The sequence below is a fragment of the Aplidium turbinatum genome, chromosome 11 (assembly GCF_918807975.1).
Source record: "Aplidium turbinatum chromosome 11, kaAplTurb1.1, whole genome shotgun sequence".
Classification (NCBI taxonomy): Eukaryota; Metazoa; Chordata; class Ascidiacea; order Aplousobranchia; family Polyclinidae; genus Aplidium; species Aplidium turbinatum.
The window spans coordinates 26,076,123-26,088,957 of record NC_137482.1 but is presented as its reverse complement, the minus strand read 5'-3'; the positions used below and the strand labels follow the sequence as shown (position 1 = coordinate 26,088,957).

The 12,835-nt window shown below is 36.4% G+C and overlaps 1 protein-coding gene across 4 annotated transcripts in view; it reads right to left on the bottom strand.

The window, feature by feature from the left end:
- Window positions 1-12,835, bottom strand: part of LOC145779408 (uncharacterized) — a 158,767-nt gene that overhangs the window by 51,438 nt on the left and 94,494 nt on the right. For all 4 annotated transcript variants that reach the window (XM_082590991.1, XM_082590992.1, XM_082590993.1 and 1 more), the window contains one exon: window positions 1,948-2,059. In XM_082590991.1, coding sequence (XP_082447117.1) covers window positions 1,948-2,059 — 112 coding nt within the window. The remainder of the gene's footprint in view (window positions 1-1,947; window positions 2,060-12,835) is intronic.

The following is a 12,835-nucleotide window of genomic DNA, read 5'->3' as shown; positions in this document are numbered from 1 at the left end:
AAAATCGCAAGAAAATATTTCATAATTTTAATGTAGTTGGCCTATACTTCTTTATTTTTTATATAGTCGTAGCAGCGTTGTTTCAATAAAGAAGTCAATTTTCGGCAATAAAAAGTTATAAAAAATAATTTGCAACCCTGCAAATGTTTGGAAAAAATTTAGGCAATCTTCTCATAATCTGGCACAAAATAATTTATTGCATCTCTTCAACATCTTTTACGATAAACTTTGTTTTGTTATAATTATCATCATCTTTGAAGCCACGAGTAAATTATTATTTTTTTGTTTTAGGCCAGGCACATGATCGACAACTTATTCAATAATCGTTGCTTTGTTGCTTTGTTGGCGCCCAACCTCATGGGCGAAACATGTGTCTATCGCTGCTAATTCTTGCTACACTCGACTGCCGAGAAACACATGTTTTTGGGAAAAGTCTTGATGGCTAGTGTGGAGGCTACACCGGTATGGTTAGCGAAACATAATGCTCGCTGTTCTATAGTGAGTAGTCAGGTAGTGCTGACGTCAGGAAGATTGCTCCTTCTCAACATTGCACATCCTTGGCGACAGTTAATTCAGTTGTTTTCTCCACAAAGGTGAGGATTCAATAGACTGACAAAAGCAGAGAACTATGTGGCATGAATTAGTGTTGCGATACCAATGAATCCAGCTTCGAGGGCGAAACATGTATCTATCGCTGTAAATTCTTGCTACTTTCGACCGCCGAGAACAATAACTATCCTTGTCATCCTTAATATAAAGAAGTGTGGACGTCTTTTCCGTAGCCAGTGATTACATGAATGAAAATTATGTTGAGCGCACAGATCTCCTTCTAAACATGGATGTGGGGTGGTTAAAAATCATCATCATGATCATGTATTTTGTTTTCGATCATCGAAGCAATAAGCAATATCACTTGCGGGGTCTGGAAAAGGTAGAAGCGACAAAAAGCAAACATTAAAGCGTGCTCGTGACCGAAGTGGTTTACCAAATACAAAGATTTCGGCAGATATTTAACCATATACAGAATCGGTTTTTTAAAGCATGGGCAGTCTGAAACTTTCAAACCGTGTGGATTAGTCTACAATTAAATCTAGAAAACCACCTGTAGGTTGTCGACCTCAAGAGGGTGATTACTTGGAAAGTAGACTTTGGGTCAAAACATGTTGGGTGCACTTGACACAGACGGTTTATCGTAATTTTTGTTTTGATTTCGATGGTGGTAATTGAAATCTCACCACTTGAAATGTTTTTAAGGAATTTGTGGGGTCTCTTGTATCGTAAAAATTGGTGGGAAGGAGTCTTCACTATTTTATTCGATCTTGCTTTGCCCCGAGATTTTTTTATTTATTCAGAGCATGCAACAACATTCATTGCTCACAAAAACTAGCGCATGGTAACAAAAGAAAACTTCAGTTCATCGCATCCACAACGGAGACTACAAATTCGAAGCAAAGCATAATCTATTGGTGCGCTGCTCTACATGTTCGAGTTGACAAAACCTCTTGAGGTTTAGTCTCGCAATAAAACGTTAAATATCTGTAAGGAGCATTAAAGTACTAATGTCGCACAAACATGTAATGTGGCTGTGCCAACGTGTTTTTGTAAAAAGCCAAATGACCTAGCGGGCTGATGTCGCATCCAATTAACATTAGATTTCTATTTGGGAGCTGTAGCCTACTACAGTTGCTTACTTTACCTTGTGATGCACAATAGATCATCACTACATACCACTGTTTTGAAAATACTACTATTTTGAAAACTATCAATGTAATAATCAGGAAACAAATCTTAAAAGTTATTCTGAAGAGGTCTTCCACCCATGAAAATTAACATATCGATTTCGAATTGTCAATCTCAATGGTCTGTGATTTTTGTTCAATGAAAGAGCGCTTAGCTTTTCTGCTACGAAACCTTTCAATGACTCTGCACACATCTATTAAAAGTTACCGTGTCAAGACCACTTTCCGTTTCAGGATGATTTCTTGTTTCGAAAACTTGTCCTTCGTCGCCAACATCGAAGTTAATCTTCGTGTATTTTCGTCTTAATCCAGACTTGTTTCTAAAAGTCACAACGTGTCAATGAACCTATTGTTGTCTCAACTGAATAAATCCTCAAATGAGACTGCTGAGCCACCCCTTTTCACTCATGCCTATAGCGTCCTATATGTAGGACACCTACTCAAATTAAAATTTTTCTTTGTACGTTCAGTTTTTACCTCTCAACAACAAGGAAGCTGCCAGTTACGAGTCCCCCTAGATGGAACCCTTATCCGACATGACCCCTGCCCTACACATCTGGGAGTGACCTTGGATCGGCAACTCACGTACAAAAAGCACTGTGACTCAGTTCGTGCCAAAGCATCAGCAAGAAACAACCTTCTCAGATGTCTAGTTGGGTCGACTTGGAAGATCTAAAACCCCAACACTGCGCACTAGTGCCCTAGCGCTTGTGTACAGTGCTGCCGAATATGCTTCTCCAGTCTGGTGCCGCAGCACACACGCAGGAAAAGTAGATAATTATCGCCCTTAATGACACCATGCGAATAATCACTGGATGCCTGCGTCCAACTCCTACAGACTTACTACCAGTGCTTTCAGGCATCGCCCCACCAAAACTACGCAGAGAGAATTCTACCATACGGCTCGCATTAAAGGCAGAGGTCAATGATCGCCATCTCCTCCACAATGTAGTCCTTGACGCACAACAGCTCACACGTCAACGCCTGCCTTCCAGGCGCCTTTTTTCTCGACACATTGTGGCGCTTCATGAAGGTCACTTCGACCTGATGAAGTCATGGAGAGATCGCTGGGAAACCATCTCACGGCCCAACCAGTTCCAAGTCACACCAGACACTACGGTACCACCTGGCTCAGACCTGCCAAGAAAAGAATGGGTAACTCTGAATCGCCTCCGTACTGGTGTTGGTCGCTTCAAGCACAATATGTTTACCTGGGGATTGTGTGACTCACCAGCCTGTGTTTGTGGTGACTGTCAAACAGCACAGCACATCATAAATCACTGTCCAGTGTTTCGACCTGGAGAACATGTGGATCTCATAGACCCTGATATGAAGACACTGCTCTGGTTGCAACAATTGGGAGATGTTACCTGAATTGCTGCCTCATAAGCAAGAAGAAGAAGAAGAAGAAGTTTTTAGATTTAGACGAAGTCAAAATGCCTTTGTGAGTATTTTCGCAGCATATATCACAACTTTTTTCAAAAATTGCTTTTTTGGTTGAGACTTGACAATTGACATCATTTTCAATTTTCCCGATTTGCTAAGTCTGAAATTTTGAAGGTGCATGTCGAATTATAATAATAAATCCGCATATGCAAAGAAGCTTCCAAAAACATTTTTTATTGTGTATATTCGTTATGTATCAACATATTTTACAGAAAATGTTTAAATTTATTTGGCAGCAACATTTTTGAGAAAATTGGTGTCCTATATATACGTCGCTAGGCACACGTGTTAGCAAAATGAAGCAAAAGCGGCAATGAATTCCCCCGCACATCAAGCGGAATCAAATAGCGATTCCCTACGATTTCTACGTTGTATAACAAAGTAGTTGAGTTTGTTTTTAAAACAATAACATATTTATCGTAAGTTTCTGGGCAGCCGATTGTAGCATCGAATAAACAGCGATAGACACGTGTTTCGCCCATGAGGCTGTTTTTTTTTTTTTTTTGCTGTTTTAAACTTTTTTTAATCTATACATTTTAAAATTTTCAATAATGATATATACGTGAAGAAAGGCGTTCTTCCCGGCTATCAGCACAAGGCTGATCACTCACTAGCACAGCGAGCAGCAGTAACGCTTCGCTAACCAGAACGGTGTAGCTTCCACGCTAGCCATTGAGACCTCCAATAAACGTTTAAGTTTCCGGGCAGCCGATTGTAGCATCGAATAGACAGCGATAGACACGTGTTTCGCCCATGAGGCTGGTTTTTTTTTTTTTTTTTTTTGGTGAATGCAATCATATTATTGATACCAATCTGTTGCACAGTATAAGTTATACCTGTATTAAGAGATCAAACGCATGCGATAGATTTGGAAATTCATTGTAGCTATGATATCACTTTTATGTTTGAGGCTAGTGTTTTATCTCCACAATAACGGTCATCTAACAAGTACGTTCATACAATAGTAGCCCAAAAGATATTCTTATCATGCATATGCCAAAAGGCGTTGTTGTGTTCGACATTAAATCAGATGCATTGCGCAGGCAGGTAGGTAATACATTACTAGTCACAATAAAAGTGTCTATGTTACTGTGCGTCTCACAACGCACATTTGTAGTCAAAAAATAAACAAATCAATAAGTAGGAATATAATGTAATGCATGCAATTGCATAAACGAAGAAGGATCTGCATGTTGCCTCATTGCTCTCTTGTAGTGCAATGATGCTACATGCAGATGGTATGTGTGAATAAGTATCATTTACTATGGCGCATTTCATAAAATTCACAAGTCAGGTACATACACTGCAAATGATAACAATTAATAGCAGAATTCTTTCGAGAACAGTGGGTTCTTGGTTGTCATGTTCGACTTATGCTACAGTGTGGGGAGTTTGTAAGGGGCGTCGGTATTACAGAGGTGTCATTTTGAAGATATTCTTTAATTTTTGTTTTAATAACCCAGAGGGTTATTTTGGTAAATTTTTTGTTGTCCCACATATATTTATCTCCAATGTCTAGTGAAATTTTCTTTTTAATTATGGTACTCTTAACTGTATTTAAGATCAGCAGAATCAATAGGTTGTCTGCCTGTCTGCTTGGAAAATGGTTGTATAGGATTATATCAGTTGTAAGTTTAATCTTTTGTTTTGTTATTGAATGATATAGCTTTTCTATTTTTTTCCAAATTGATTTCGTGAAGGTACATTCAGTTAACAGGTGTTTTATATTGTCAACAGCCATTTTGCAAAATTTGCACTGAGTAATTTTGTTCTGGCTGCAACGCCATGAGTTAGATTGTTTGTAAAAATCGCCCCATTTAAAAGCTGAATGTGCTATTCGATAGCAGATCGATATGTCAGAGTTTGAAAAGTATGGTTTGATATTTTTCTTCATAAGGAGCATTTCTGACCAGCTTATTGGTTCATTGTTTTGGCTCTTAATTTCAGTTTTAGTTTCTTTTTGTGTTTTTAGGGTTGTGTATATTGTATTATATGATATATCAGTCCAGTCAAGATTGTGTTTTCGGAGTTGGAGAAAAGTGCGGAAAATATCAGAATAAAACGAATTTGGGCAATCAGAGTGTGGTTCACTTAGGTTATATAATTTTTGGTTGATGTGCCTTATTTTATAGTTTAGATTGTACTTTGCCCATTCATGCCATAGTTCTGTAGCTTTATCGAGTGTGGACAGGTGTCTAATTCTGTCAGCTCTACTGGTTTGAAATTTTGTTTCTATGTCAATCATTTTTAATCCTCCGTTTTTAACTTCTGCAATGATTTTTGTTCTGCTTAATTGCTCAATTGGAGATGGATACCATAGAAAATTGTATAAGATTTTGTTTAAGGATTGGATATGCTTTTTTTGTGGATAAAGAACCCTTCCCATGTGAAGAGATATAGGCACGAGGAGAGTATTTATTATGGTGATTTTTCCTAGAAGGGAGAGTGGTCGAAATTTATGAATGTTGGCAGTCGTTTCAGTTTGTTTTATCACTTTTTCCCAGTTAAGAGTGTCTAGTTTTTTGTTGTTGTTTCCTAACCAGATTCCAAGGATTTTTATTTCATTTTGAATTTGAATATGTGGGTAATGTTGCTGTACTTCACTTTGTAACTCAGGTTGTGATACAAGCATTTGTGTTTTATTTTCGTTAATTTTTTGTCCTGACATTTGTTGGTAAAGTTTTAATTCTTTAAGTATTTCAGTAATAGAATTAAGGTTATTTGTGATAAACGTTGTGTCGTCTGCGTATTGTTCGATTTTTACTGCTTTTTTATTTATGGAGAAGCCTTTTATTGATGCATTGCTCTCTATGCGGCGTGTGAGTACATCGGCGCATATTATAAAAAAGAGCATGCTCAAAGGGCATCCTTGTCGGATGCCTCGCCTAATGTCGATTTTTTTTGTCAGTGCTCCATTCATTTCAACTCGACTAGAGATGTTTGAGTATATAAGAGTTAAGTATGAAATCATCACTGGCTTAAATCCAATTTTTTGGAGTATTTTGTACAGAAAAGAATGTTCCACTCTGTCAAAGGCTTTTTCAAAGTCTGTTACCATTATATATAGTTTCCTGTTTTTTAGTTTTGCTGCTTCGATGGCTGCTTGAATATTCATTGTAGCGTGTTCAATTCGTCTGTTCGGTAGACCACATTTTTGGTTGGGTTGAATCAGTGTTTTCATTAAGGGGGTGATTCTATAGGCTAGGATTTTGCTTAAAATTTTGTAATCCGTGTTCAATAATGAGATTGGTCTCCAATTTTTGAGGGATGATTTATCTCCTTTTTTGTGAAAAAGTTTAACTATGGCTTCTCTCATCGTTTCTGTCATAGTGTTTTTTAAAAAACAGTTAGTATACATTTCAAGCAAATCATGTTTCAAAATGTGCCAAAATTTTTGATAAAAGACTGCGCTGAGGCCATCCGAGCCGGGGGCTGAGTTTTTATTTAATGTATCAATTGCGATCTTAATTTCATCTTTTGTTATTAGTCTTTCATTTTCTTGTGCTTCATCTGCATGTATTGTGGTGTGGTTCAAAATGTTTAGATATTCATCTTGTTCAGTTGGATCAATTTTTCCATCAATTCCCCATAACTTATGGTAAAAATTGTGTGTTTCTGTTAAGATGTCATTTTTGTTGGTTACAACTTTATTGTCCTCTGTATGTAGTTCGGTGATAGTATTATTTTTACCTCTTTTCGTTTCAAGATGAAACAATCCTTTGCTTGTTTTCTCTGAATCGTTTTGAGGTATTTTGCAACGAATTTGTGCTCCTCTTTGCGTGTTATTGTGAAATTGTTCAATAACATCGGTAAATTTTGCTCGATCAGATATTAGGTTTGGATGAAATTCGTCTTCAATCTTAGAGTTTAAGATCTGGAGTTGTTGGTTTGCTGTGTCATATGCTTCTCGTTGCATCGTTGCAAGTTGCTGTGAGAGCTCTATCAGCTTATTTTTAAGTATTTCTTTTTCTTTATCCCACCATTCAAGAGTATTTTGAAAGTTTGGTTTTCTTATTGTCCAATTGGTCCATGTTGTTTCTATTTCGGATATTACATGTTGATGTTGAAAGATGGAGTTATTTACTTTATATGTGTGTTGATCCCATTTTATGTGTGTGTGATAGCTTAATGATAAGGTTGGTGCATTATTATGGTCTGAGTACAAATTTGTGTGATGTGTAATGTTTTCAAAGTGCTTCAAGGTATTGTTGTTTATATATATTCTATCTATTCTTGTTTTTGCTTTTGGATGTGAATATGTATAGATTGCTTTGTGTGGATGTTTGTATCGAAATATGTCTATTAGTTGAAAATTATTAACTAGTGTTTTAAATGTCTTTTTGTCGTAGGTGTTTGAGAAGGATTGAGGGTTTGCAGTATCTAGAGGGTCTGTGATGAGGTTAAAGTCACCAAGTAGTATTATTTTGTCATCATTCCATTTTTGTAAGTTTGTGGATAGTATTTTTGATAGTGATGTTTTGTCTTTATGATTTTGTGGAAAGTATGCATTGATAATATACATATTTTCACCATTAATATTGATATGTAGTTGGTGAAGGTGGTTGTTCTTTAAAATAGTATGTCTGGGTTGACCCTTTTGATATATTTCATTTTTTAGTATTATCATAGTTCCTGCACGAAAGCTTGGAGAATCAGGGAATATGTTTGAGAAAAGTTTTATGTTATAAAATTTTTCCCAATTTTCTAATTGTTTAGGTAAAAGTCGATGAGTTTCCTGAATAGCTAAGGCAGAGAGTCTATGAAGCTTAAAGAATTTTATAATGTTGGTAAATTTTTTGGAGATTCCATTTATATTGATTGAGCAAATTTTAAGCTTTTAACTTGCATGTGACAAGTTTGACTCTCTGCCTCAGAAAGCATTTCACTAGGTGTAAAAAGTATGATACACAATCACATTAAGCTATATTATAGGCTATTTAACACTATGCTTATTATTACCTTTTTTTTTTAAAGGATTCAATAAAAATTCGTTTTAAATATTATAGTTAGTAAGTATTTTCGTTGTCTCTTGGCAGCTCTTCTTCTTTGTTTGGTTCAAGGATAGATTTTTCATCGTTTTCTGATGGCGTGAGAGGGTTTTCATCTGTCTGATTCTGGGATGATGTGTCAATCATCAGAGGCATTAAGTTTTGTTCTGAATCGGAGGATGAGTCTTTTGAGTAGTTTGGATCTATTTTTTGGGTCTTGTTTTCTAAGGGCGGACTATCTTCAAGAGGTCGCTTATTAGGTCTGATGTAGGTGGGTGTAGGTGAATGGTGACTTTCAGGTGCATTTCTTGTTTTAGATATCGGATGTCTTTGTTGATTGTGTGTTGTTTTCTTTTTCGTTTTCTTTTTCTTTCTTCGTGTGCTTTTCTTTTCCCATGGGTGTGATGCTATGTCAGTGGACTCTATATCTGAGGATAGTCCTTGCGTGTTAGGGCTTGTAGTACCACTTTCAGTTTCGGCGTTTCTTTGTTGAGTTAGGAGAGCACGTTTTGGGCATTCCGTACCTTGATGTCCTCGGTGTTGGCAATACCCACACAATATCCTCATGGGACATGTTGCATCGAGGTGGTCTAGTCCTTTGCAGAAGCGACAAAGATGACGTTGAGGAGTATTGTTCATTTTTTGTGTCGTTCGGCATTGTTGGGCTGTGTGCCCCTTCTTTTTGCATATATCGCACTGGGCGCAGTCTGCTGCCCAATGACCTCGCTTTTTACATATTCTGCACAGGGGGAGATGCTCCTCTCCTGGCTTTGTGATATATATCCATATACCGTGTACTTTGATTTTGTCTGGGATGTTTTCCAGGTTTATGTCCCTTAAATGAATATGGACATATTCGTTTTTTATGTTTGGGAATTTTTTAAATCTCCCAAGAAAGATTTTTTCGGGTTTTCCCCATTTACAGTCGTTTGCAATGTCTTTTGTTAGTTCTACCGGCCACTCTACTGGAACTGGGTACAGTGTTACTATGTCACAGGGTGGTTTGGGCTTCCATGCTGTGACTGTTATTGTAGCTCCTTGGAATTGGTATGCTGTTGGGGTTTGGTGATCTATAGCTAGTTTTTCCAAGTTTTCCTTTTCTGCTTCGGTGTGTGTGATAACGAATTGATGTTCTTTTAGGTTTAACGTGCGCACTCCTTCAAGTCCTTTAGAATACTTGCTTAGAAAGCCATCTTCCATGAAGAAACTAATAAAATTGTCTATGCTCAGCCAACCTTGGCATTCAGCTTTCACTATAAGTCTTCTTTGGAAGTTGTATGGCTCGCTTGGTATCATTGTTGCGAGCTATACTATAGCCTACTGCTTTAATTCTCAGATCACAATTGTATGTACGAGTATTTGTTTAATTTTCAAAGCAAAAGTTAAATAGTTTGTGGTATTATAAACTAGCTCTTGCAGGTTTTACCACGTTGGCAGTGAGAACGCTGCTGGCGCCCAATTAGTTACAAAAAAACTGCCAACCTTTTCGAAAGAAACTGCTTAAGGCGTTTCTTTCTTTTTTACATCAACAAAATAAAGGTTTTTCCTTTTTGAAGAAATCAGCAGGAAGCCTCAGGGAAAAAAAGCCAGCTGATTGCCTCAAAAAAGGAAAAAAGCAAAAAATATAAGTAAACACTCTAGATCAGTGGAGCCTAAGGCAGAGTCCACTGATCCAGCTGACGTAGGCTACTCTCTTCACTTCTGTATATTTACTATCCTAGGCTAAAGTATACTAAACACAAAAGATCATATATATATATCTCCATTTACTATACTAAATTCTTTAAACACGAGTTTCTCCCATGAGGCTGGGTTTTTTTTTTTTTATTTTTTTTATTGAAAAGTAAAAACAGTTGAACAGTACTACCAAAAATAAATACATTGGGCATGTGATTTCTAATCTTGAAAAGTCAATTAGGAAAGTAACAATGCAGAAGAAACAATTGGTGAGGGCAATCATATTATTGATGCCAGCCTGTTGCACAGTATAGGTTATACCTGAATTAAGAGAATAAACGCATGCGATAGACTTGGAAATTCATTGTAGTTATGATATCACTTTTATGTTTGGGGCTAGTGTTGTATCTCCATAATAACGGACATCTAATAAGTACGTTCATACAACAGTAGCCCAAAGGATATTCTTATCATACATATGCCAAAAGGCGTTGTTGTGTTAGACATGAAATCAGACGCATTTCGCAGGTATGTAGGTAACACATTACAAGTCACAATAAAGGTGTCTATGTTACTGTGCGTCTCACAACGCACATTTGTAGTCAAAAAATAAACAAATCAATAAGTAGGAATATAATGTAATGCATGCATATTGCATAAACGAAGAAGGATCTGCATGTTGCCTCATTGCTCTCTTGTAGTGCAATGATGCTACATGCAGATGGTATGTGTGAATAAGTATCATTTACTATGGCGCATTTCATAAAATTCACAATTCAGGTACATACACTGCAAATGATAACAATTAATAGCAGAATTCTTTCGAGAACAGTGGGTTCTTGGTTGTCATGTTCGATTTATGCTACAGTGTGGAGAGTTTGTAAGGGGTGTCGGTATTACAGAGGTGTCATTTTGAAGATATTCTTTAATTTTTGTTTTAATAACCCAGAGGGTTGTTTTGGTAAATTTTTTGTTGTCCCACATATATTTACTGTATCTCCAATGTCTAGTGAAATTTTCTTTTTAATTATGGTACTCTTAACTGTATTTAGGATCAGCAGAATCAATAGGTTGTCTGCCTGTCTGCTTGGAAAATGGTTGTATAGGATTATATCAGTTGTAAGTTTAATCTTTTGTTTTGTTATTGAATGATATAGCTTTTCCATTTTTTTTCAAATTGATTTCGTGAAGGTACATTCAGTTAACAGGTGTTTTATATTGTCAACAGCCATTTTGCAAAATTTGCACTGAGTAATTTTGTTCTGGCTGCAACGCCATGAGTTAGATTGTTTGTAAAAATCGCCCCATTTAAAAGCTGAATGTGCTATTCGATAGCAGATCGATATGTCAGAGTTTGAAAAGTATGGTTTGATATTTTTCTTCATAAGGAGCATTTCTGACCAGCTTATTGGTTCATTGTTTTGGCTCTTAATTTCAGTTTTAGTTTCTTTTTGTGTTTTTAGGGTTGTGTATATTGTATTATATGATATATCAGTCCAGTCAAGATTGTGTTTTCGGAGTTGGAGAAAAGTGCGGAAAATATCAGAATAAAACGAATTTGGGCAATCAGAGTGTGGTTCACTTAGGTTATATAATTTTTGGTTGATGTGCCTTATTTTATAGTTTAGATTGTACTTTGCCCACTCATGCCATAGTTCTGTAGCTTTATCGAGTGTGGACAGGTGTCTAATTCTGTCAGCTCTACTGGTTTGAAATTTTGTTTCTATGTCAATCATTTTTAATCCTCCGTTTTTAACTTCTGCAATGATTTTTGTTCTGCTTAATTGCTCAATTGGAGATGGATACCATAGAAAATTGTATAAGATTTTGTTTAAGGATTGGATATGCTTTTTTTGTGGGTAAAGAACCCTTCCCATGTGAAGAGATATAGGCACGAGGAGAGTATTTATTATGGTGATTTTTCCTAGAAGGGAGAGTGGTCGAAATTTATGAATGTTGGCAGTCGTTTCAGTTTGTTTTATCACTTTTTCCCAGTTAAGAGTGTCTAGTTTTTTGTTGTTGTTTCCTAAGCAGATTCCAAGGATTTTTATTTCATTTTGAATGTGAATATGTGGGTAATGTTGCTGTACTTCACTTTGTAACTCAGGTTGTGATACAAGCATTTGTGTTTTATTTTCGTTAATTTTTTGTCCTGACATTTGTTGGTAAAGTTTTAATTCTTTAAGTATTTCAGTAATAGAATTAAGGTTATTTGTGATAAACGTTGTGTCGTCTGCGTATTGTTCGATTTTTACTGCTTTTTTATTTATGGAGAAGCCTTTTATTGATGCATTGCTCTCTATGCGGCGTGTGAGTACATCGGCGCATATTATAAAAAAGAGCATGCTCAGAGGGCATCCTTGTCGGATGCCTCGCCTAATGTCGATTTTTTTGTCAGTGCTCCATTCATTTCAACTCGACTAGAGATGTTTGAGTATATAAGAGTTAAGTATGAAATCATTACTGGCTTAAATCCAATTTTTTGGAGTATTTTGTACAGAAAAGAATGTTCCACTCTGTCAAAGGCTTTTTCAAAGTCTGTTACCATTATATATAATTTCCTGTTTTTTAGTTTTGCTGCTTCGATGGCTGCTTGAATATTCATTGTAGCGTGTTCAATTCGTCTGTTCGGTAGACCACATTTTTGGTTGGGTTGAATCAGTGTTTTCATTAAGGGGGTGATTCTATTGGCTAGGATTTTGCTTAAAATTTTGTAATCAGTGTTCAATAATGAGATTGGTCTCCAATTTTTCAGCGATGATTTATCTCCTTTTTTGTGAAAAAGTTTAACTATGGCTTCTCTCATCGTTACTGTCATAGTGTTTTTTAAAAAGCAGTTAGTATACATTTCAAGCAAATCATGTTTCAAAATGTGCCAACATTTTTGATAAAAGATTGCGCTGAGGCCATCCGAGCCGGGGGCTGAGTTTTTATTTAATGTATCAATTGCGATCTTAATTTCATCTTTTGTTATTAGTCTTTCAT